The following is a 25,434-nucleotide window of genomic DNA, read 5'->3' on the forward strand; positions in this document are numbered from 1 at the left end:
AGTTGGTGTGCCCAGTTGTTTGGAGCGTCATCCTGTAAACTAAAAGGTCATGGGTTCAATTCCTGGTCAGGGCACACGCCTAGGTTGCAGATTCAGTACCCAGGGTGCAAGGGAGGCAACCAATCTCTCTCTCTCTCTCTCTCTCTCTCTCCCCCCCTCCCACCTCCCCACCACCACCACCACACTCTCTCCCTCTCTCTCTCTGAAAAAAAACCTCATCATCTCTAAAAAAAGAAGAAAAAAATCCCTCTCTGGGCCTCAACACATTTTAATAGAAGATCCCAAGCAGTTCTTATTCTTCTCCATACCTAGGCATACTTACTTTCCATTGCCAAGTAGTCTGATTTATCTATACTATAGTCTATTATTTTTGCAAAGTACAAATAAGAAATATACAAAATTTGATATTTTGTTTAAATGCCCAACTTCCCTTTTACAAAATGTGTATTATAATTTGATACATGAATTCCAACATCACCAAGCAATTAAATTGATTCTGATGCTATCTACCTGAAGATAGATCACAGATGTCACACATTAAAGGTTCGGTCCTACAAGACTCCCCCCATACACCCAACTTTAGATGCCAATCACAAGTCCAGACTGTTACCTGTGCTTCTGACCAAGCTGGCTATAAACTGAAGGTTTCCACACATCCTCCTCAGGATCAATTAATTTGGGAGATGTGGAGAGCAAGACCAATCAAGTATATAAAACAAAATGGAGTCACTCATGTCAACCAAGATGGCTGCCAGTCAGCCATGACATTCTGATTGAAGAGAGAAACTACTGTATTTGCTGTGTATAATGCACTCCCATGTATAAAGCACACCCATGTTTTAGGCCCAAACTTTCAGGGAAAAAAATCTTTCATATTAATTTTTTTAATTCAATTCTTTACTTATTTATATTTATCAAACAAAATCAACTATCATAATCCAGGATATTATTTTGCATATGGATATCATTTTGCTTTCAGGAGTTAAATTTTTAATGCATAAGCATAAATAAAAGAATTTAAAGTATATAGATACAGAATTAGTACTACCATGTTTAATGCACATCCTTATTTTTCCCTCAAAAATTTGGACTTAAAAGTGCACGCTATATACAGCAAAATACGATACCTAAGTCATGCTAGACACAATTGGCAAGGAGACACACCTAAGATATCTGCACACATGATGAGAACAGCCGTGTGTGCAGAGTGGGACCACACACAGACAGGTTCCTGGGAAAATTCCCCACTTGTCATCAGGGGTGCCAAGACACATTATCAAGTGGGTCAGAGGGATGGAGTCCACCACTTTTAAGGTGTAACTGAGGCAGGCTCCAGACCACCGCTGAGAGAGCCAAGCTCCACACAGCAGAGTGCTGCTCCACACCATGCATAGGCCACCAGAGGCTCTGCCCTGCTCTGCTGGTCTGAGGACTTCATCTGCCCTGCTGCCCACCTGGCTCTAGAGATCCTTCCTTGCAAGATGATGATGGCTCCCTTGTGCACCATGCTGTCCCTCAGACCCACAAACTGAGATTCTGGGGCTCAAGTTCATTATCCCCCAATTCTCTCATGTGATGTTATAACTGATTGTTTCTGAGTGATTAGTATTGTTATTAGGTTAGTATAGATTTGGATTAAATCTGCATTAATAAAAACTGAGTGAACCTGCATTAATAGAGTCTGAATGAATAGCACAGTCACCTCTGTTGGCTCCCTGTTATTTCTTGGTGACAGCATCACCTGTAGGACTGGTGGTCATACAGGGGGCTCAGCGCTTTTGGTTCTTAAGGCTCAGATCAGACGATCCGAGTAGGAACTGAAGGCTGACTTATAGCAAGGGCTACGTCTCGAACTTATGCTGGTGACATTAGAGTAGCTCACAGAACTTGTAAGAGTTCAATGCTCGGTCTCTCTGACTCCATCTTATCCAGCCTGCATTGTTCCCATGTCCTCCAGGCTAATAGCTCCTGCCATAGTATAGACATGCTAATTATTAGAGGAATTCTGGTTGCAGCTTGAATTTTAAAAAGTTCAGATGCTGCAACTGGCTGGGCGACTCAGTTGCAGCATCATCCCGTACACCAAAAGTTTGCAGTTTCTATTTCCAGTCAGGGCACATACCTAGGTTGTAGGTTTGATCCCCAGATGTGGTGCGTACAGGATGCAACCAATTGATGTTTCTCTTTCACATCAATGTTTCTTTCTCTCTCTCTCTCCCCTTTCCTCTCTCTTCCTCTCTCTCTAAAATCAATAAAAATATATCCTCAGATGAGGAACAAAGGGATTTAAAGATTTCTCAGTCTCCCTGGAACCCTTGCTGGTGCCCAGATGTCTTCAGTCATCAATCACCTACTGCCCCTCCCATTTTTCTTCCCTTGATATATAAAAATCCTGAACTCTGTACTTTCTTCAGATGGAAATGAGGAACTACTAAGGCCCCCATCTTCTTGATCAAGAAACCTTTCCTTACTCCAAATTCTGATGTTTTCAGTTTTGGCCATTTGAAGCATCAGGCACAGTGAATTTGGGGCCAGTAAGAAACTCAGAGAAACATTTACGCACTTACTTTTACCAGTTAATTATAAAGGCTATGCTAAACAATACAGATGAACAGCCAGATGAAGAGGTACAGGGTGAGGTATGTGGGAAAGGGACACAGAGCTTCCTGCGTCTCTCCGGGAGTGCCACTCTCCTGACATCTCAGTGTGTTCCTCAACCCATCAGTTCTCCAAACTCCAGTCCTTTGGGCTGTGTGTGGAGGCTTCATTACCCAGGCATGATTGACTGAATCATCGCCTATCCCTGATTGACTCAACCCCAGCCCTTCTCTCCTGCTCCCCAAAGGTCAGAGCGTGTGATTTAAAGTTCCAGCCCTCTAATCACGTGGTTGGTTCTCTCATTCTTAAGTTGCCTAGGGGCTTTTCAAAAGTCACCTTATTAATAGAACAAAAGGCACCTTGATCACTCTCCTCACTTAGGAAATTCCAAGGCTTCAGGAGCTCTGTACCACAAATGGGAACCAAGACCAAATATATACGTATTTATTATAAATCACAATATCATAGGTAGTAAGAAAAGGAATTATAAATTAGTTGTGTCCCCACTACCATCCACTGAGAGAGACATATTCTTACCCATTTCTAAAAATACACAAAGGCAGAGAGCTACACCACCACATGCTCCCACGCCTCCAACAACCAACACACACTAGGGAAGCACTCAAAAGAAAGACACAGACCTTCAGAGAGATACTTGAGAAGAGACAAAAATAACAAAACAGAAGAACGTGCATTACTTGGAAAGCATGGACCGCCACTCAGGACTGGCTGCCAGTAGCATATCCCCACGTACCCTGTGTCAGGCAAGACCAGGGGACCCCACTGGAGAGTACGTGTGTGTGTCTCACACACACACACTCATACACACGTGATCTCACAGTCTGTTACACGTACAAGCTCGTATACACAATCTCACACTTGTTTATGCACTTGCAACCTCTCATCATACACACTCTCTCACACAGAGTCTGTTTAGGTACACAGCGGCTCTCACAAACGCGCGAAAACACACCTATCCACGCTCTGCGGCTCGCAGACGCCCCGTCGGCTCCGCCCCCGCCGTGGCCCCTCCCCCGTGGGCTCCGCCCCGGCGGCCGGGGTTGAGGCGGAGCCGGCACTCAAGGCTCCTCGGACGGCGGCCTCCCGGGGAGACGTCGGTAAGCAGCCAGCGCGGCTGATCCCGACAGTCGCCAGTGCTGGGATGTGCTCGGCGCGGGAGCTCCTCGAAGGCGGGGGCGGCCGCGACAGCAGCAGCAGCGGCGACGTCGGGGCACGCAACGAGGACGGGGACACGCTGGCCGAGCCGGCGGCGGCGGCGGGGACCGAGTGGGAACCCGGGGCGAGCCCGCGGCAGCGCGGGCGGCGGCCGCCGGAGAAACTAGAGCAGGTGAGCGTGGGGCGGCGCGGCGCGGCGCGGCGCGGCGGGGGGTCGGAGCGCCTCAGGCAGCTGAGGGCGTGGCCCGGCGGGCTGGCGAGCCGGCGTCCGCCCGGAAGAGCGGTTAAACGGCCCCGCTTCGGCCTGCCGCCGCGGGGCCTCGTGCCTCCCGGGGCCCCGGTCGGTCGGTCGGTCGGTCGTCACTTACCGGGAAGCCTCCCACGTAAACACTTCTTTTTATACTTAACTCTCGCCCCGGGTGCTGCGTTTTCGGGCACGCCGTCCGCCTGCCCTGCCTCCCGGCGTTCCCCCTGACGCACCCCAGTGGCGCTGTGAGGTGCGGGCGGATTTCTCTAGACGTTCGGCCGGTGCCCCAGACGCGGGTAGGAACGAGTGTTGCAATGATCGTCTTGGCACGGGCTCTCCCGAAGCACGTCGTTCAGAGGAACGAGACAGCTTAACTTCATTTTAGAAGTAAAAAAGTCAATAAAGTGGCTTTCAGTCTGTACCAAAGGCATTCTAAAACATCAGTATGTTCAAAATTAGGCAAGAAATTTAGTAAAAGAAATTGAATTTATATGTGTAATGAACTTTCACCAGAAAATATAATTAGACATGCAGAAATACCCAACCGTCAGAATCACATTAAGGAGCAGGAATTTACATGATCGTTTGCCTTTACTACAGCCTATAGTGTTGGGACAACCAATTGACGCTTGTCTCCTGTCATTATTCTTTTCCACATGTCTTTTTTGTTACATTTTACAAACTCCAATATCAGCACTAAATGCGCGAAGAGATTAAGTAGAACTTCTAGTATGTTATTATTTTATTTAGGAGACAGAAATAACAGTGTACAGCACACACAAAATATGCCTTAACATTAGGCTTGCTCATCATGTGGAAGTGTAATTTTTCATCTTTATGACAATACAAGACCTGGTGACTGAAGCAAATGATTAGTAACTAGGAAATCTTCCTGGTCCTCTTCATGGTGGTTTTCTTCATTGATCGTGCCATAACTCAGTAGCTAATGGATTTAGTTTCCTTTTACTGTAGTTGTTCAACGGGAAAAGTGAAGAAAATGGCAATGGGAACCCACTTGGTGAAGGCAAGAGTCTAGGGGTGGGCGAGGTAAGGATGCGTGGTGCATTTGAGCTAAGATTCCCAGAGTAAATTTTCAAACGGCTGTAAGGGAGCATGTAAAATATACTTCATTTAAGCTTTGTGGCTTTCACATCATCAGTTGCTCTGGTCTTACCAAAATTGCTTATGGTACAAAGAAAAAGACTGAAACAAACGAAAAAGAATGAAACAATATATTCTAGAAAACATGTATCACTTTGCATGCCTGCTTCTTTCATTGCATGTCATGGGAATTCATTCTCCTGTACTCCTTTGCAGATGTTATTTTATTTTTATCACAGGATTTATTTATATACTCTAAGCCTACATACACAATAATTGAAAATAACACCTGAGATATGCATTTCCTCCTACATCAGCACCAAAAAAGAATTTCTTATCAAGAAGCCAAAAATAAACAAAAAATTGGTACAACCCAATCCATTGGTGTAAGAAGCAAGCTTCTGTAAAAAATCATTTCTTGGTAATATTATTATAAAGTCTCGTTTTCCAGCTTTAACTCCTGCAAATGAAATTTAAAATTTTGTATACACTACCTGCTATTGATGGTAGAGATAAGAACAGATAAATAAAGATATTTGGGGGAGAGAAAAATGAAATTAACAGCTATAAAGCATATCCTAGGGAGTTGTTTTATTTAGCTTTTCTTTAGGAAGTCAGTGTGTGTTTTCATTTTAAGGGCATATGGACTCAAAATTATAATATTTGTGAAAACTTATTGTTATTTAGAACTTAAAGTGAACTTTTCCATAGAAACAATGATATAAATAGAAACAGACCACAGCTAATTAGCTGGAAAGGAGGCAGAGACAGTTTTCCTGCTTTCCTCTCTGCTTAGCAGGATCACTTGGTGTTGCAGAGCTCTGTAGCCGTGTGCACACTGGGAGAGACTTGGGGGGGGGGGGGCTGGGGCCAGCAGGAGCAGCGCAGTGGCGGCTCCTTTATATCGGCATGGGGGTAGGATGGTGTTCTCTTCACCACAATAGCTCCAGAAGGCACCTGACTTTTTCCTCCAGCTCTTTCAGTGATTGTTGTCAACCCCCAATTTTCTGTATGAAATCCCTTTCTATGTCTCTTTCCTTCACAGAGTTTTCTCTTACCTGATAATTTGACGAAGTAGGTTTCTTCCCCAGACTAAATGCTCCCCTACATACATCTTTTCCTTTGCTGATTTTTCTTTCCTCTTCTGTCTGAAAAGCTCACACCCTTCCCTCAAACTGGAAGGCTCTTGCATCAGATTTGACTATACAAAGTCTGTGTTTGGCTCATTGTTATTATGATACTAGATCAAAATGTATCTGTATTTTGGTGTTTACTTCACATAATACTGAAGTACTGGTATTAATATAGGTGTTTTAATAACAGGTATTTGCAGCCCCATTTTTTACAATTTGTCTTTAGATGCCACTCCATCTGAGAGAAAATTAAGGTTCCTCTCTGTCCTTTTGGCCTGAGTCTTTCCAGGTAGAATGATTGACAAAGGAGGCCTGGTTCAAATCAAGTATCCTAGGAAAGGAGGACTTTAAAGAATGGACCAAGTCCTCAAGATGAAGGAACTGTGTCAAGTTTGAAGTACCAGTCAGGCCTCTCAGAGAGATAAGCAAGGGAAACAGGCAAAATGCCCAAGGAACTGAATGTGTAGGGCACAGTTATCTTACATGTGTGTTTGTAATTGTGTGCATGAGAGATTATCCAAGTGTGTTTATGACTGTGAAGGCCATGTAACTTTATGTATGAGAGTCTGCCCCACTGCAGAGCAGGAAGGTTAAACATCTCTAGTCCGTTTATTATATGTATTATCTGTATTGTGAGTGGCATCTACTTAGGAGCAGCACTTCACAATCTGTATAACCTAAGACAGACAGCCTTGCTTACGTAGAGCGTACAGAGATCCCGTTGTCCTTAGATTGACTTTGGAATCATTATCTTTAGCTTTAAGGTCTTTCTTTATGATTATGAAAGTAATGTATACTTTAGAAAATGTAGAAATATAGAAAGATCTAAAGAAGAAAACAAAAGCATTTGAAATCCCACACAGGAATATTTTATTATGAAATTTCAGAAATTTGGTATTACTACATTAATATATCTCTATATGTGCCTATATGTATGTACACACAGATATATTTTAACATAATTTAATGTATTTAAATTTGATATTTTATCTGCTCTTCATGTTTTGCCATTTTCCCATGTTATCAAAAATTCTTTTGAAAAATGTTTAGGGCTGCCTAATAGTCCATTCCTCCAGTACTGCATTTATGTTGCTTCAATTTTTCTTTTGTAAACAATTCTGTAATGAAAACCTTTGTTTGTAAATTCTCACAGTTCTACCTTGAAATAGATTCCTAGAAGTGGAAGAACTAGGTCAGTGAGTCAAACTCTTTAAAGCCTCTTGAAATATCCCAAAGAATTACATCCTTAGGTAACTACACAAAAATAAGATTACTTATTTGTAACCTTAGATTGTGTAATTCAAAGCTAGATATTCCTTTATGCCCACTTTCTTTTAAATGCAGTTTGCAAGCAATACTGTAACACATGCTATGAGTTAAATGAATTCAGCCCTAAACTTAAGCTCATGTTGTTCGCAAGGACATGCAGTCACTAGAGTAACTCGAGGAATAATTTTACATATGTAGACATTTTTTGTTAATTTTTTAAATCATTATTCAGAATGTTAACTCTAAATCAGTGGCTCTTAACTAGAGGCAGTTTTGCTCACAGGGGACACTTGCCAATGTCTAAGGACATTTCTGATTGTTAAGGCTGATGGGGTGCCAACTGGCTCTAATAGGAAGAGTTCAGGGATACTGCTAAGCATCCTCTAATGCACACAACATTCCCTTCAGAAAGCATTATCTGGCTCAAAATGTCAATAGTGCTCAAAATGTGTTACCGAGCTCTATTACAGGTTTGGGGCAAGGTTATAGTGCTTTCACTTGTCAAGAATAATTACTCTGCTCATAGATATTCCAGGGTATATATAAAAATGTTTATTTTCTTGAAGCCTATATTCCAGAGGTAGTCTCCCAATTGATCTTTTCTCTCATCTCTTCTAGAAGCTCCTTAAATGCACCTTTCTCTATTTTACTCTCTCTCTCAGATCCTTTCCTGCCCTACCCTACTACTCATCTTTTTACCTCTCTATATTGAGTGTCTATGAGTGTCTCATTCTCTCTTTGTCTTTTATTCTCGTCAGCCACTTTCTCTTTTGCTCCATATGTCTCCTCCTCCCCAGCGCATCCTCTCCTCTGTAGAATCAGAGAATTACGGAGCAATGAGAAAGGTTATGGAGTAGGACAGTTCCAAGTTTGAGTCCTAGCTTTACTACTTTATTAGCCTTGTCATCCTAATTACTTAATCCCTTAGAGTAGTGAATTTTCAACCTTTTTCATCTCATGGTACTCATGAACTAATTACTAAAATTCTGCAACACACCAAAAAATATATATTAGGCCAATCTGACAAAAATATAGGTGTAATTTTAACTCATTCACACCAGATGGACAGCTATTGTTGTGTTGGCTGTTGTCATTTTTCTATTTGACAATCTAAGGGAAAGGAGGTCAGTGTTCTTAACTAGTCAGGTATTGCATGTTTTGAAAATTCTTGTGGCACCTGTTGAAAGTCACTGCCTGCGAGACTCAGTGTTCTCACTGTAATGGGTATAATGCTACCCACTTCTTAAAGTTCTTAGGAGGATTCAGTGGCATTTTGTATACAACATGCCTATAGCAGGCCCTCAGTGAATATTGGCTCTCTCTTTTGCCTTCACCTTCCCCCTCATCTTTTTCCCTGGTTCCCTTCTGATTTCTCTGAACCAACCACATGATGGTACTGAATTTTGTCGACATAAGACTATCCAAACCTGGAGAGAATTTTTATAATTTATTTGAGCCAAACAGAATGCACCTAGTAAGAAGCAAGATCTCGACAGATGGAGAAAAATGCTTCTGAGAAAAAGTTTGAAGTTTCTTTAATGCATTTGAGGTTAAAGAGGGACTATAAAACATGAAGATGGGAGAGGAAAAGCTGGGATCAGATTTACAGAATAGCTAAATTCTTAAGTGTGTTGGTGCGGGGACTGGATTACAGGTTCTCTCTAGGGTGGTCATACTTTAGAAGGAGGAGTCAGAAAGGGTGGTCAGGTATCATAAGGAGGGGTCTGGAAGTGGACATTCGAAAGATGTGTAAACCTTTGGCAAAAATAAGTAAAGAAATTATATACCTGGGGTGTGACTACCCACCATGGCCTTCCCAATTAGGAATTTATGATCAGATCACCCTGTGAGGTTGCTTTCCATAACACCTTTTTTGTCCACAATTTTAATATATGTAATTTTCAGATCTTAAGAATAAAGATTTATTTACTGAATAAAGTATTAAGATTTCTTAATCTAAAAATCAAATAAGGTATTTCATATTTATCTAAAAAAATTAATTAACTTGCCAACCTACATTACATTGCATTTTGTGTTGGTTTACACTTGATTTTTTTTTTTTTCTGTTGTAGATCACTTATTCTTGCTAGGAGAAAGAATGTCCGTCCTCTGTACAAGTCTCAATTTTTTATTCAAGAGAAGTGTGAAAGCAATGTTAAAGGGAAAACAAAACTTCCTCTAATACTAGCTTTGGCTTTTGCCCCAAGAGATCTAAGTAGAAACGCCGTATCTTTATTCATGTCTTTTTTAAGCCTTTGCAACACTATCTTCAGTTTCTGTCTTCTCTGTAGTTATGTTGCAGTTAGCAGGCACATAGCTTCAAAAACCGTAAAAGTCCCAAATAGTCATGTTTTGGTTGATTAAGGGTGGTGTGTACGCAGGCGTGGACGTGTGTATTTAAGGGAATTGAAAAGACAAAGAGTAGTTTTATTTTGAGCAGAGAAACTAAATTTGTAATTAATTTGATACAGAAGATACTTTCTATCCTCTGATCTAATTCTTTTTCCATATCTAGTGTTTTTTTTCCATTTAGCCCCACTGACAGCTATGCCTTATCTTGGCAGAGAAGAGGAAGTGATTGTCTTTATTTGCTGCTGCTGTTTTCTTACAGCAACACTAGCTTACCAGAATTCTGAGCAAAGAGAAAACATGGTGAAAATGTTTTGAAACTTGTAGAAAATAAAAGATAAAATTATTAATACTTAATATGTAAACAGTATTAAGAAAATTAAATTTAATTTTCACTATACTACCTTTGATACAATTTTTTCTAACATCTGTGTTTTAGATTTTTCCCCTCTTCCAATTAATATGAAAAAATTGATTTTTGCTTTTAATCCTTTGGATGAAAACTTTACTTGGATATATGCACGTCAGCTACAGAGGCAGGGAATTTAAGATTGGGTTTTTGTGACTGGCAAATTTCCTTAGGCTGATTGTAATCAGAGTACCTTATTCCATGATTTTCAGAGGTAATTACACATAAAAGAAGCTATTGTCATTGCTGGAAGTTGAGAATTGAGAAGGAAAGTTTTTCAGAAAAGATGTTTGATTTTGGCTACTTTCAATAGATAAGCTATTCCATCCTATGGTAACATAGAGTAGTTCCCCCTTATCCATGGCTTCAGTTATCTTTGGTCAGTGGGAGTCCAAAAATATTAAACAAAAATTCCATAAATTAACAATTCATAAGTTTTAAATTGTACACTGCTGTGAGCAGTATGATGAAATCCCCAGAAGTACCCCCTCCTTCCTGCCCAGGACAGGAATCATCCCTTTGTCCAGTGTCCCCACACCATATATACACCCTACCCATTAGTCACATAGTAGTTCTCTCAGATGTCAGATCAACTGTCAAGGTATTGCTGTGTTTGTGTTCAAGTTTCCCTTATATCGTAACCTAATACTTTGTCATAGTACCTGCATCAGTCACCTCAATTCAAGTTATCACATCAGCATTGTATCATCTCCATCACCAGAAAAAGAGCGTACAGTAATATATACATACTTTGAGAGACCACATTCACATAACTTTTTATTACACCATATTGTTATTGTTCTATTTTATTATTAGTTACTGTTGTTAACCTCTTACTGTGCCTCACAAGTATGTATAGGAAAAAACAGTGTACATAGTGTTTGGTGCTCTGGTTTCAGGTATTTACTGGGGGTCTTGGGACGTAATTCCCTTCAGATAAGGTAGGACTGCTGTACTGGCCTGCTTATACCAGGTACTCAATAATGTCACTAGAGGCTTCATTTCTTTTTTAAAAAAAAAAAAAAAAGCCCTGGCTGGTGTGGCTCAGTGGATTGAGTGCCAGCCTGACAACCAAAGGGTCACAGGTTTGATTCCCAGTTAGGGACACATGCCTGGGTTGCAGGCTAGGTCCCTGGTGGAGGGGTGTGCAAGAGGCAACCACACATTGATGTTTCTCTCCCTCCCTTTCTACCTCCTTTCTCTGTGTCTATATATAAATAAATAATTGTTTTTAAAATAAAAAAATTTAAATATAGTAGATTTTAGGAAAAGTACAAAATGTAGAAATTTTTAACTTACAGCTTGAATTACTCACATTTTTCACTTCATGGCATACCACAATGAGATATCACCTCACACCTTTCAGTATGGCTGTCGTTAAATTAGCAACAAACAAGTGTTCGTGAGGATGTAAAAAAAGGGGGAACCCTAGTGCACTGTTGGTGGGAATGCAGATTGGTGCAGCCACAGTGGAAAGTAGAATGGAGTTACCTCAGAAAATTAAAAATTGAATTGCCTTATGGCCCAGCAATTCCACTTCTAGGAATATATTCAAAGAAACCTGAAATACTAATTCAAAATTTATTAAAAATTGTGTATTTACTCTTACATGTTTAAACTTTAGTCTCCTTCAAAGTACTGTCCATTTCATGCAATATACCTATTGAAACTTTTTTCCACTGCTCAGAATAGTTTTTTAACTCATCGATTTTGATGCCTTTTGGTGCTTCTGCCATTTTTTTGTTTCACCTCTTCGACATCAGCAAAATGTTTCCCTTTGAGGACTTTTTTCATCTGGGGAAACAAAGTCACTCGGGGGTGAGATATCAGGTGAATGAGGAGGGCGGGGCACCCTAGGGGTCATGCTGTTTATGGTCAAAATCTGCTGAACACTCAGCATGCTGTGGGCAGGTATGCTCATAAATCATCCATCATGATATGGGCAAACGTGTGGAGAGAGTCTCCAAAAAATATTCACTGAAGCCAACCACAGCCTCTCACAACAACACCAGCTGGCACACTGGTACAGATGAGTTCCTAGAACACTCACTAAGCAGGGGAAGCCTGTACTACAAGGAGCCCACCCTCCAGAAGGTAATTTCAGTTTTGGGGGGTTCCCCCTCATGCACCCCTATTACACTGCAGTGTTATTTACAATAGCCAAGATTTGGAAGCAGCCCAAGTGTCCATCAGTAGATGAGTGGATAAAAAAATCTGAGGTACATTTACACAATGGAATACTACTCATTAAAAGAAAGAAATTGTACCCTTTGTGACAGCATGGTTAGACCTGGAGAGCATTATGCTAAGTAAATAAACCAATCAGAAAAAAACAAGTACCAGATGATTTCACTCATGTGGAATCTAATGAACAAAACGAACTAACCAGCAAAGTGGTAACAGACTCATAGAGAGCAGGGTGACAGTTGTTCAGGCGGGGGCTGGTTTGGGAGGTGTGGAGGGATTGAGAAAAAAAGAAAACTCATGGACACGGACAACAATGTGGTGATTGCAGGGGAGAAGGGAGTGGAGGAGGGTAAAGGGAATAAATGGTGATGGAAGGAGAATTGACTTGAGATGGTGAACACACAAGATAATATACGGATGATGTGTTACAGAACTGTGCACCTGAAACCTGTGTAATTTTTTTAACTAGTGTCACCCCAATAAATTCAATAAAAGGGAAAAAACCCAGAGTTAAAATTCTGATTAGCCATTTTAATAATGGTAATTATAAAGGATAATATTTTAAAAAGCGGTAAAATTATAGCTTTTGTTACATGTAAAATGAACACATGTTAAGGATTTTATTTACCTCATCATTAATGAGAGAATCAGATAAATGTTAAAACTGATTCAAACAAAAAGTCAAAGAAACAACAATGGCCCTGGTTGGTGTGGCTCAGAGGATTGAGTGCGGGCCTGTGAACCAAAGGGTCGCCGGTTCAATTCCCAGTCAGGGCACATGCCTGGATGGCATGCCAGGTCCCCAGCAGGGGGTACACAAGAGGCAACCACACATTGATGTTTCTCTCCCTTCCCGTCTCTCTCTTCTCTTTCCCTTCCCGTCTCTCTAAAAATAAGTAAATAAAATCTTTTTTAAAAACTCATCTACAAAAGCCTTTGAGAGGACAGGCAGGAAATACAACAGGAACTAGCTAAGTGTAAGACATTAAATGTCTTACATTAAGTAAATAAAATATTTTTTAAAAAACAAAAATGTATATGGAAAAAAGATATGTTGAACTTACACATGGACATGAAACTTACTGGCTCTTTCCATAGGCAGGGGGGAGGGAAGATAATTGAGCCTTCACTGGAACAGAATTTGCTTCCATTTATGTAGATAAGAATTATTTTGCGTTGCTATCAGTTATCTACAAACCTGCAGAATAGCTCAAAAGCCATGAAGACTGTAGAATATTCTAAACAATGCATGGTTTTTCATGGAGACATCCCGTTTTTTATGCTTATTCTTTATTTTCTTACAGCAATAAAGTAATTTCTAAAAATTGCTACATAGAATAGATTAATTTGTGGATAGCGAGGGTACTTGATTTCTCTCTTTATATTCGTAATGTCTCATGCTGCTAGAAAAAAATTCTGATCTTCTTTCATGGTAATATTTTATACATACATTCAATGTGCATGTGAAATGCATGATTTATACACATGTGAAAACAGGGATTGATTTATATTTGCAATTCTTTCTGATGAGTTATATAACTAAAATTAGCCTGACACTAGGATAACTACTAAAAAAAAATAATTTTGATGAGAACAGCATTGCTGTTTCAAGAATTCTACAGCTACTACTGTAGACTACTTTTTATAACATACAAACCCCAATTTCTTATTCATATCATCTAGCATACTGTATCCATGTGTTGAATGGTTATTGGTTTCAGAGCCAACTTTGTCTACTAAACAGTTTCACAAGAGTGTAGAAGCACGTAGTTTAAGCTTTTAAATTTAGAGAAGGGCAAGAATGAAGTGATTTCTTCATAGAGAATTAACCAGTTAGTATAATCATGCTTGGTATCAAAAGGTACATGGTGTAAAACACTTGATAAATATATGAAGAAAAAATTAAAGAAAATACCAAATATATTGCTTCATTATTCAGTATGAATGCATACATACTTTATTTAACAGTAATATAATCAAAAGGCTATAGTGATTCTGCTATTTTGGGATGACAATATTTTTTCCTTTGGAGTTTAAATGATTATTTGGAAATCAGTCTCCAAGGACTCTATTCTTGGCTACTAATTTTAGAATTCAGTTGTGCTAACCAGTTTGCCATATACTGAAGATATTTTCTTTCTCCACTTTAATTATTTGGATATCAATTGCTTTAACAACTAATTATAATAATTATAGGTGTTTTCTGTATTTGTTTGGTCCTTACTGTGCTGGCTAACATATATTCTTGATAGCTTCTCATTTATGGATTCAAAAATTTTATTGAGGGGTAGGGGGAGGATGAAGAGGATAAAGGGGGTCAAATATATTGTTGCTGGAAGGAGACTAGACTTTGGGTGGCAAGCACAGAATGCAATATACAGATGATGTATTATAGAATTATATGCTTGAAACTTATGTAATGTTATTAACCAATGTCACCCCAATAAATTTAATTTGAAAAAAATAATTTATTGAGCTCCTGCTGTTTACCAGGCACTGCTCTACGCACTCATGATTCATAAAAGCAAACAGAAACAGGCTCAACTCTCCTCATTGACCGTACATTGTAGTAGGGAGACAGAAACAGTGACCAAATGAGCATCACATCAGTGGGTATAAGTGCTTTGGAAAAAAAAATAAGGCAGGGAAGGTGGAAAGGGGATATGGGTACGGGGTAGAGTTGCTATTTTAAATAAGGCAGCCATGGAAGGGCTTACTGGGGTGATAGTTACGCACAGACCTAAAAGAAGTGAAAAGTACTTACCTGCCTTTGCCGCTCCTTTTCCTTTGGCTCCCTAGGAAGGGAGAGCCAAATTTGAGGCCGAGTCTTAGTAATTGAGGTAAAATATCTTTCCCCAAACTAGATTCTCAATTCTTTCTCACCCATCCCCTCTTTCAATTCTGTTTTTTATTACTATTTTACTTAATTTTTTTCTTCTATAAGGCAATTCAAATCCTTGTGGAAAGATAAGAGGGAAGAGCAAATTAATTGTGGACTTAATGGAGTTGGTAAATTTCATCTTTTACATTTCTTAAGGATTATCATATAATCACACATAAGGAATTTGTTTAAACATACTGCTTTCCTTTTAATAACTGGTTGAGTTTCTTTGCACTAAGGAGTTTAGAGGTTCGAAGGCAGTTTATTGGAAAAGAGTTCAGAATTTATCATCAGAAGACCCCTGAGTTCAAATCCTGGCTGCATGCCTACCTGACCCTGGGAGAGTCACTTGACCTCTGGAGTATAATAACATCTGCCATGTGGTGTTTTTGTGAGAAGCAAATGCCTGGAATATATGTGTTTAATAAGTTAATTGAATAAATGGAATAAGCAAATAAAAATTCAGGGAGGCCCAGACTGGCATGGCTAAGTTGGTTGGGCGTCATCCCACAAAGCGAAGAGTTGCCAGTTCTGTTCCCACTCAGGGCACTTGCCTAGGTTGCAGGTTCGGTCCCAGGTGAGGCATGTAGGAGAGGCAACCAACTGATGTTCCTTTCTTGCGTGTATGTTTCTCTCTCTCTCTTTCCCCTCCCTTCCCCACTCTCTAAAAAACAAATAAATAAAATCTTTTCTTAAAAATTTAGGGACATTCCATTTTTAAATGGGGGAAAATTAAATTAAAACTATAAGTATGTTTTTCTGAAGAGATTAAAAATATTTCACTAATAATTTTTTCTTGACCAGAGTATAATTTAAAAAATGAAAATCTTCAACATATAAACCATAGAAACATTAATTAAAAACTCTATCAGGAGAGACTATACAGTCAGAAGAGAGGTTGACCTACAGGTAAGTCTCTGAGGGAAAGAACTAGCAAAACTTGACCAAAAAGGGCTCTATCTGATGTGGCTCAGTTGGTTGGAGTTTGTCCCTTAAACCAAAATGTCGTGGGTTCTGATCGGGGCACATGCCTAGGTTGCAGGTTCATCCCATTCGGTCCCCGGTCCAGGCGTGTGCAAGAGGCAACCATCAGTGTTTCTCTCTCACGTTTTGTTTCTCTCTTCTCTTGTGCTCTCTCCCACCCTTCCCCTTTCTCTAAAATCAATAAATATGTCCTCTGTTGAGGATTTAAAGAGTTGACCAAAAAGGACAAAGGAGATGAAGACATCTAGAGTGACCAGCAGGTTTCTTGCTTGCAGTTCTGCATTATGCCATTCACTGAGGTAGGGGATCTTGAAGGAAGACCAAATTTAGGGCAGATGATTATGAGTGTGGTACAGGACATGTTGAGTTTGAGGTTCCCGTAAAACATCGCTGTGGCAATGCTGGATAGACAGTTGAGCATACAAGTCTAGAACTCTGACAGTTCCCTGAGCTGAGAAGTAATACTCAGAAAAGTAAAACTATTAATCTTTTATAAAAGTACACATCATTTTAACTAATAAGAGAGTATGCAGCAATATTTTAACATGGTGATTTGAGTACATATCTTTTCCTATACATTAAGCAGCTTAATGTCAGGGAATATGGATTATTTATTTTGTGTACTCCACAGCACTTACCTTGCTCATGGTACGCATTCAAATATTATTTATTGAATTGAACTTAATTAACTAAATGGTTTCCTTTGCTAGCTAGTCTGTTCTGCGAGTCGAGAACTCTGAATTTTGGAGTTTTCAGTAATCAAAGATTGGAGGTACTCTGTGAGAACATGATGCACACTAAAAACAAAAGTGTGTTACCTGGAAGTATCTGTCAGTCTGGCAAATGAGTCAGGGCTGTGCATCTTGCTACAAGTGCCACACAACACATCTTGGATAAAATGCAGGTGTGAAACATGCTGAAAAGAGAGAATCAAAACTTTACTTTTTTAATTTGTTTATTTTTAGAGACAGGAGGAGGGAGGGATAGGGAGAGAAACATCGATGTGTGGTTGCCTCTCACACGGCCCTACTGGGGACCTGGCCCACAACCCAGGCATGTGCCCTGGCTGGGAATCGAACCAGCGGCCCTTTGGTTTGCAGGCCGGCACTCAATCCACTGAGCCACACCAGCCAGGGCAAGAATCAGAACTCTAGAATGTAACTACAGACTATTACAATAGGCAGAAAACTTGTCATTTTCACTGTGTCACTACTCACCTAAAATTGAAACAATTAATATACTTTATTATAAAATAAGGTGGCTTCATGTAGATACACTTGTTTTTCAAAAGAATTTTTCCATAAAAAAATAAACCCACATACTCTTTTTTTATCTACAAGACCAGATTCCTATAGATTCTTAAGTGCCACAAATAATGAAAACCAGTTAAACACTTACACCATATACAAAAGTAAATTCAAGGTTGATAAAAGACTTAAATATAAGTCATGACACCATAAAAGTCCTAGAGGAAAACATAGCAGGAAAATCTCAGACGTTCCATGCAGGAATATTTTCACCGATATGTCCCCTACAGTAAGGGACATAAAGGAAAGAAGAAACAAATGGGACCTCATCGAATTAAAAAGAAAACAGCATTAAAAGGAAAAGAGAACCAACTATATGGGAAAACATATTTGCCAATGATAACTTTGGACAAGGGTTTGATCTCCAAAATATATAAAGAACTCACACAACTCCACTCCAGGAAGACAAAAAAACCCAATTAAAAAATGGGCTGAAGACTTGAACAGGCACTTCTCTAAGAAAGACATACAGAGGGTCCAGAGACATGTGAAAAGGTGCTCAGCATCACTAGCCATTAGAGAGATACAAATTAAAACCACAATGAGATACCACTTCACATTGGTCAGAATGGCCATCATAAACAAATCAACAAACAAGTGTTGGAGAGGATGCGGAGAAAAGGGAACCCTAGTGCACTGTTGGTGGGAATGCAGACTGGTGCAACCACTGTGGAAATTTCCTCAAAAAACGAAAAATGGAACTGCCTTAAGACCCAGCAATTCCACAGCTGGGATTATATCCTAAGAACCCTGAAACACCAATCCAAAAGAACCTATGTACCCCAATGTTCACAACAGCACAATTTACAATAGTCAAGTGCTAGAAGCAACCTAAGTGCCCATCAGCAAATGAGTGGATCAAAAAACTATGCTACATTTACACAAAAGAATACTATGCAGCAGAAAGAAAGAAGGAATTTATACCCTTTGTGACAGCATGGATGGAACTGGAGAGCATTATGCTAAGTGAAATAATCCAGGTGGTGAGGGACAAATAACCATATGATCTCACCTATTAAGTGGAACCTAATCAACAAAACAAACAAGCAAGCAAAATATAACCACAGACATTGAAATTAAGAACAATCTGACAGTAACCAGAGGGTAGATGGGAAGGGATAAGGGGAGGAAGGGGGAAGGATTTCCAGGAACAACTATAAAGGACACATGGACAAAACCAAGGGGAAGGTGGAAGCAGGGGAGGGAGGTGGGGATGGCTGGGGTGGGGGGGAAATGCAGATGACTGTACTTGAACAACAATAAAATAATTTTTAAAAAACCAATTAAACATTTTTCCCACTTTTTAAGTGGTTGGTTGATAACTTAATAGGCATTTTATTTAATAAGAATTGCACCATAGTGGTTATTTCGTAACTACAAAGAAAAAAGATGAGCCAATCACTGGATTTGACAAAAACTGCAATGTATAAAACAAGAAGGTGTTAGTGTATAGAACACAATAAACAACTCCCAAACATTGTTATATGAGTGGCCTTTGTCTAGCTGTTTGAAAAATTGTCAGATTCCTAAGTACTGTTAACTTTGCTCTGAGGCGAAATCCCATTATAGATCTGAGTGAGAAATTAATGTCAGAAAAATTAATTGTAAAGACAATATAACTAACAAGGATGGCTCATATATTTGCAGAGTTCTATTATACATGCAAGTCATGTTAATCTTTAACTCTTCAAATGTAATGTGGAAAATATATATAATAGTATAAGGAAGTAGAATTTTCAAACTTTCATAAAGCTATACAAGTACTCCTGGGCCTAGAGCAGGATTTTCAACCGGTGTGGTATTGCATGTTTTAAAAATTCTTGCAACACACCGGTTGAAAATCGCTGGCCTAGATATTAAAACTCCTATTGTAAAGTTAGACTTGAAAGGTATTCACAAAGTCATAAATGTTGGTGATTTTTTTAATAGATTTTGTATGGTCAAACAGCCATAACAGCAGCATCAATGATAGATCCAGTGCTTTTAAGAATCAGTCTTCATCTACTTAGTGCTTCAGATTCTGACTAATGCCTCTGATTTTTGTAATAACTTTGCTTCTTTGTCTTAAGAGGAAATATGACTGGCCTAACAGACAAGTGTTCCAGTTCTAATCAGGATTTCTATTTTGCTACTTTTGCTTTGGTAATGAAAAGGTGTATTACAGTATAAAATCCATTTTCATACTTAGATGTGTGGATGGGATCATTTGGGATTATGAAATTGGTTACCCTTAAAAGAAAATAGCAATACCTCTAAGAGGGAGAAGATAGAACAGTGGGAAAGATTTGGAACAATAAATATGAAGAATTAGATGGACGTTTATCAAGAGGTGACTGAAAGGATTTGAGAATATTGAAGGAGTACCAAGAACACCAAGGTAATAGCTCTGAACACAATTTTTAGCCTACAAGGAAAGACAGGGAAATCAGAGACCAGCAAAAATCAGGGAGTAGGGGAGAATGTGGCTATGAATTCATAGTTGAAATGGTAGCTTGTTGGTTCTACACGGCAAAGAGAAAATAAAAGCCCGAAGGGCTAAATACATAATTAGAGGTTTTTAAAATGTGTAACTACTGCTTTTTAACATCTATTTTCATATATTTGTTTATCACAGAATGATGTGATAAACATCATTGGTGGTGTTTTGCAGATATGAGACTCCTGCCCTTTTAAATGAAAGTAATAGGTCCTGACTGGTGTGGCTCAGTGGGTTGGTTGTCATCCTGCAAACTAAAAGGTCACCAGTTCGACCCCCAGTCAGGGCACGTGCCTGGGTTGTAGAACAGGTCCCTGGTTGGGGCGTGCAAGAGACACTGATCAATGTTTCTCTCCCTGTTCTCCATCCATTCCCCTCTCCCGGAAAATAAAAAAACCTTTAAAAAAAAAAAGTAATAAGATCTTTTTCAAGATATGTCTTTCTTTTGAGAGGTTGAGTGAGATGGTAGAGTGGATTGAGTTCTAGTATTTTGGGGGGGGAAAGACTTCAGTCTAAAAGCTCTCTGAAACTGACTGAAATGTGTTTCTATCATTGTTCTTCCTCCAAATGTTTGTCTCTCCATAATTTAGTCAAAAATTGTTTTTTATAAAGGCTACCTGAGTATGATCATTGGACCACATTCTACAGTCATGTACTGCATATCAACATCTCAGTCAGTGATGGACCATGTACACATGGTGGTCCCATGAGATTATAATAGAACTGAAAAATTCCTATTGCCTACCTCTCGTCACCATCGTAATGTAGTGTATGCATTACTCACATGTTTGTGGTGATGTTGGTGTAAACACACTCCGCTGCCAGTTGTATAAAAAGTATAGCACATACCATTATGTACAGTATATAACACTTGATAATGATAAAAGATTATGTTACTGGTTTATGTATTTACTGCACTATACTTTTTATCATTTAGAGTATATTCTTTATACTTATAAAAAAATAATATGCCGTGTACACTGGCAGTGACTTATATATCTTATATTTACTGTGTCTCTTGCTTGCATCATTTTCTCTTGTGCTTGATATAATCCCATGTTGTTTTGTTCCTAAGCATGCAATATCCACTTGCTAATGTTGCCAGTAAGAGGTCGTGTCCAGTGATTGACCTGGAAATGAAATAAAAAGTGATTAAGGACTATGAGGGTAGAAAATCAGTGATGGTTATTGTCAGTCAGTCAGGCATGTCTCATGTCACCATAACTGCTATCTTAACAAAAACAAAGTGACGGAAGCTGTTAAAGTATCTGCTTCACTGAAGACAAGGAGACTAACAAAAAGTCAAGGAGAGTCTATGTCAGAGAGAAACTTGTAATGACATGGAATGGAGAGCAGACACAGAAGGTGTCCCTCTCAAGTACCATGACGATCACAGCCAAAGCAAAAAGTTTGTGATATTGACGGAAAAGGCTGGACCCTACTACACTGTTGAATTTACTGCTAGCTCTGGATGATTTAAACAATTGAAGAATCATTATTCATTACATAATATGAAAGTGAGTCCTAAGTCTGCAAGTACTGACATGAGCAGCTGGATAATTGGGGAGCATCTCAGAATTTTTCTCTTGTCATGTATAATTGGATACACATGGACATTTTCTGGAGAACTGATATCTAGGTGGACTTTTTAGCTTATTGTACAAATTATTTCTATTTGTAAACTATGTATATCCCCTGATGAGATTAATAAGAGGCATTTAAGACATTTGTAGAAGTTAGACAGGAAACTATGCAAGGGCCTACGCTGACGTCTCTTTATCTGGGGCTAAGGCTGAAAGATCATAGCAGTGATGACCGAGGATTGCTCAATAGTAGCAGTGAGACATACTCCAGTGAGCTGAGGCTAGATTCCTTAAAGTCTTAGTGTCAAAGAAATGCACTAAAAAGTTTACTTACAAATCCAGGGCCATGCCTCAACACAGAAAATTGGTGGGAAATGTTGTTGAAAGCATGGCCACTGATAAGAGCAATACATATAAACTCAATTCTTCATGTAAGCAGCTAGCTGTCTTTGTGCGATTCCAGGAAACTAGAAAGTGAATGGAAATGAATCAGCTCATTCCTTCATCTTGTAAATCAGTATTCTGGTAGTTGAGGGTCCAGTCAATGTTGATTTCCACAAAAAATATATCAGTGCTTTCCATATTCTTAAAAGGTAGGCACAGACAGTTGTTCTATTATATGTCAATCAAAAGGAACATTCCCAAGTATTTATAGAATGAGTATGAGAGAAGTATATCCAGTACTTTGGAAGATAAAGAAGAGTTATAAGATATTCTTTATTCTTAAAGACCTTTACCTATTTCTCATTTTATGTTTATGGTTGTTTTGTCTGTTTGTCTTTAAAGGATTGTGAAGAATCACAGAACCACGCTGGTGATCCCATTGGAGATGACTACAAAAAGATGGGAACACTTTTTGGTGAACTGAACAAAAGCCTCATCAACATGGGCTTTACTAGGATGTATTTTGGAGAACGAATTGTGGAACCAGTGGTGGTCATTTTCTTTTGGGTTATGCTGTGGTTCCTTGGCCTACAAGCCCTTGGACTAGTTGCTGTTCTTTGCCTTGTCATTATTTATGTACAACATTAAAATATGGCTGAGGGAGCTGTTGGTTAACATTTGGTAGCCATATACATAATTAGTAAAGTTATATATTTTACTACATGAAAGCCAAAAAGTTTGCCTTGTTTCAAATTGTGTGCTGTTTTGTAATACAATTATAAGTGGATGTTATTTAAAATAAAATTCAACTCTTGATTATAACAGGATTCAATATATATCTTGTAGCTTATTCAAAACTCTGTTTTAATATTATAATCTGTGCCCACTTTTGAATAGCACTATTCCCATGCCAAATCTTAAATAACACCACCAGGTGAGCAGGGACAGTAACAGGACATGGAGATCAAACTGAGCAGTGTAGGTCTTAGAGAGTAAGAGATTTTAAAGAAAAATGATAAAACAATGAGCTAAAGATGTTTTACTTGGAGAATTTCTCCCCACCCACCCCCACCAAATAACCCCATATTATTTGGGGAAAAATTTGTATTTCTATTGTCCCTGTTCAGCCCAAACCAATGTAAATGATAATTTCTTTATACTACCTTACTATTTTGATGAAAATCAGTAAAACTAACACATCTTCTAAACACTGAAAATAATACATTTATTATTGCTTGGGAAACTTCCCAAGTTAAATATAACTTTTTATAATGAAACACTTGGGCCTGGAATCACTTCAGTATATCATTTGAAGTTTTATATAATTTTGGTGCTAATTACTTTTTATGAATTTTTAAAGTCTCATAAGCCAGATACATAGTTGTTTGTACCCCAGGATAATGCTGTATATTCTTGTATCTAACAAGTTGCATATTTTTTTCCTAGAGAGACATTTTCCATGTATTTTTTTTCAAAAATTTATATTTTATAGTTCTTTTATAGCAGTTATTTTAAAACTTTAAAAAAGTTGATTTATCTTTGAATGAATTTATCTTTTTTCCCCAAAATATTCATTTGCATTATGGCTGAAACACCTAACTATTCTTTTGAGGGAAAAACATCAGCTTATTTTCTTTGATAGCTGTATTGGTAATTAAAGTATTACAGAATAAAAACCAAATGTTCAAATTTGGAATATAGTCAATTATAATATTTATCTGAGGCTAAAACAAAGTTATTAATGGGTCTTAATTCAGCGCTTTGGGGTTTATATTAAAATAAGCATTTCTTTAAATATGCTTTGAAAATGGGAAATGGCTTAGTGATATTTTAGATTTTGTTAGAGAACCTAAAATTTTTACACTTTTGTCTCAAAGAGTTTCAATATACACAAAGGAGAAGTAGTAGTTAAGATAATTATCTAAAAATTCAAGTTAAATAAGAGGAAAATAGGACGTTTGGGCATTTTTATCTTTGGCAGGGCAATAACTAAAGTACCATATTTTTCTGACTATAAGGCGCACTCTTTCCCCCCAAATTTGGGAGGAAATGGGGGTGCATCTTATAGTCCGAATGTAGCTTACCTGGCTCGCTACAGGATTTCTGCTTTAAAGGATGTTATTAAATATTTTACATTTTTGCTTCAAAATATTTTTCCTATTTTCCTCTAAAACCTAGGTGCATCTTCTGGTCTGAAAAATATGGTATGTAAAATGTTTACTATTCCACTTTGTGAAGTTTTTACTCAATCCTGTTTTTAAAATTTATTCAAGTTCTCAATGTCTTCCATTCTGAAGCAGAAAATTAATGAAAAATATTCAAGTTAGATTTTTAAAATTAGATAATCCTGATCAAAAACACCAATCATAGGGCACTAAAATGCATTGTGCATTTGTATAAATACAGACCTTTTAAAGTTTGGCTTTTAAGAAAGGACTTTGTACTGTGTCACTGTGTTCTTAGTGAGCTTGCAGTATTTTTATGGTCACCTTTATAAACTCAGCATTTGTGGAAGTTATTTGAAAAAGGTATCTTCATCTGTGCACAGTAGAATTGTGAAGTTTTTCATAGAAGGCATGAGATTTTTATATTTTCATTAAATATTAAAAAGTACGTTCGTTTGTATGCTATCAGGAATTTTAATTTCCCTTTGGAATGTGAAAAAGATGTAGTATGCATAATAGCACCTCTGGTTCCACCTGTGCCTGATGTAGAAAATAGCTCAAAAGTAAGTTCTAATAGTAATTATTAGTACTAACAATGCTGTGTGTCTGCATGCTGTATCAATAGTGTATATATTAAATTATATAAAGAAATGAGATATTTTGCTGCTATTCTTTCTGCATATATTATTGGTTAAAGCAGTATACCATCAAATTGTTTGATAGGGAAAAACAAACTTTGCTTATTTAATGGATATAAAATATTTTCTTTTACAGAATATATTAGGCCCTGGCTGGTGTGGCTCAGTGGATTGAGTGTCAGCCTGCAAACCAAGGGGTGGCTTGTTCAATTCCCAATCAGGGCACATGCCTCGATTGCAGGCCAGGTCCCCAGTAGGGGCACTCAAGAGGCAACCACACAGTGATGTTCTTCCCTGTATTTTTCCTTCCCCTCTCCTCTGTCTAAAAATAAATAAATCAAAATCCTTTTTTTTAAAAAAAAGAATATATTAGAATGCAAAGTATACTGATATCCCGAAATGAAAAGAAACTGGTCTCTTTTTTTGGGGGGTGGGGGGTTCATGGCATAAGGAATTAGCTTTAAAATGATTCTCAATCATTTCAATTTCAGATACAAACCAATTTTAGAAACTTACCACTTACTGGAAAAGATAGGTAATTTAACAA

The 25,434-nt window shown here is 38.4% G+C and overlaps 1 protein-coding gene across 1 annotated transcript; it reads left to right on the forward strand.

Moving 5' to 3' along the window:
• Positions 1–2,591: 2,591 nt before the first annotated feature.
• Positions 2,592–24,903, forward strand: FAM241A (family with sequence similarity 241 member A). Its single transcript, XM_053923470.2, has 3 exons — positions 2,592–2,639; positions 3,596–3,946; positions 22,487–24,903. Exons 1-3 carry the CDS (start codon positions 2,592–2,594, stop codon positions 22,730–22,732), a joined length of 645 nt encoding a protein of 214 aa, XP_053779445.1. The 3' UTR covers positions 22,733–24,903.
• Positions 24,904–25,434: the final 531 nt, after the last annotated feature.

This window comes from Desmodus rotundus, chromosome 4, assembly GCF_022682495.2.
Source record: "Desmodus rotundus isolate HL8 chromosome 4, HLdesRot8A.1, whole genome shotgun sequence".
Classification (NCBI taxonomy): Eukaryota; Metazoa; Chordata; class Mammalia; order Chiroptera; family Phyllostomidae; genus Desmodus; species Desmodus rotundus.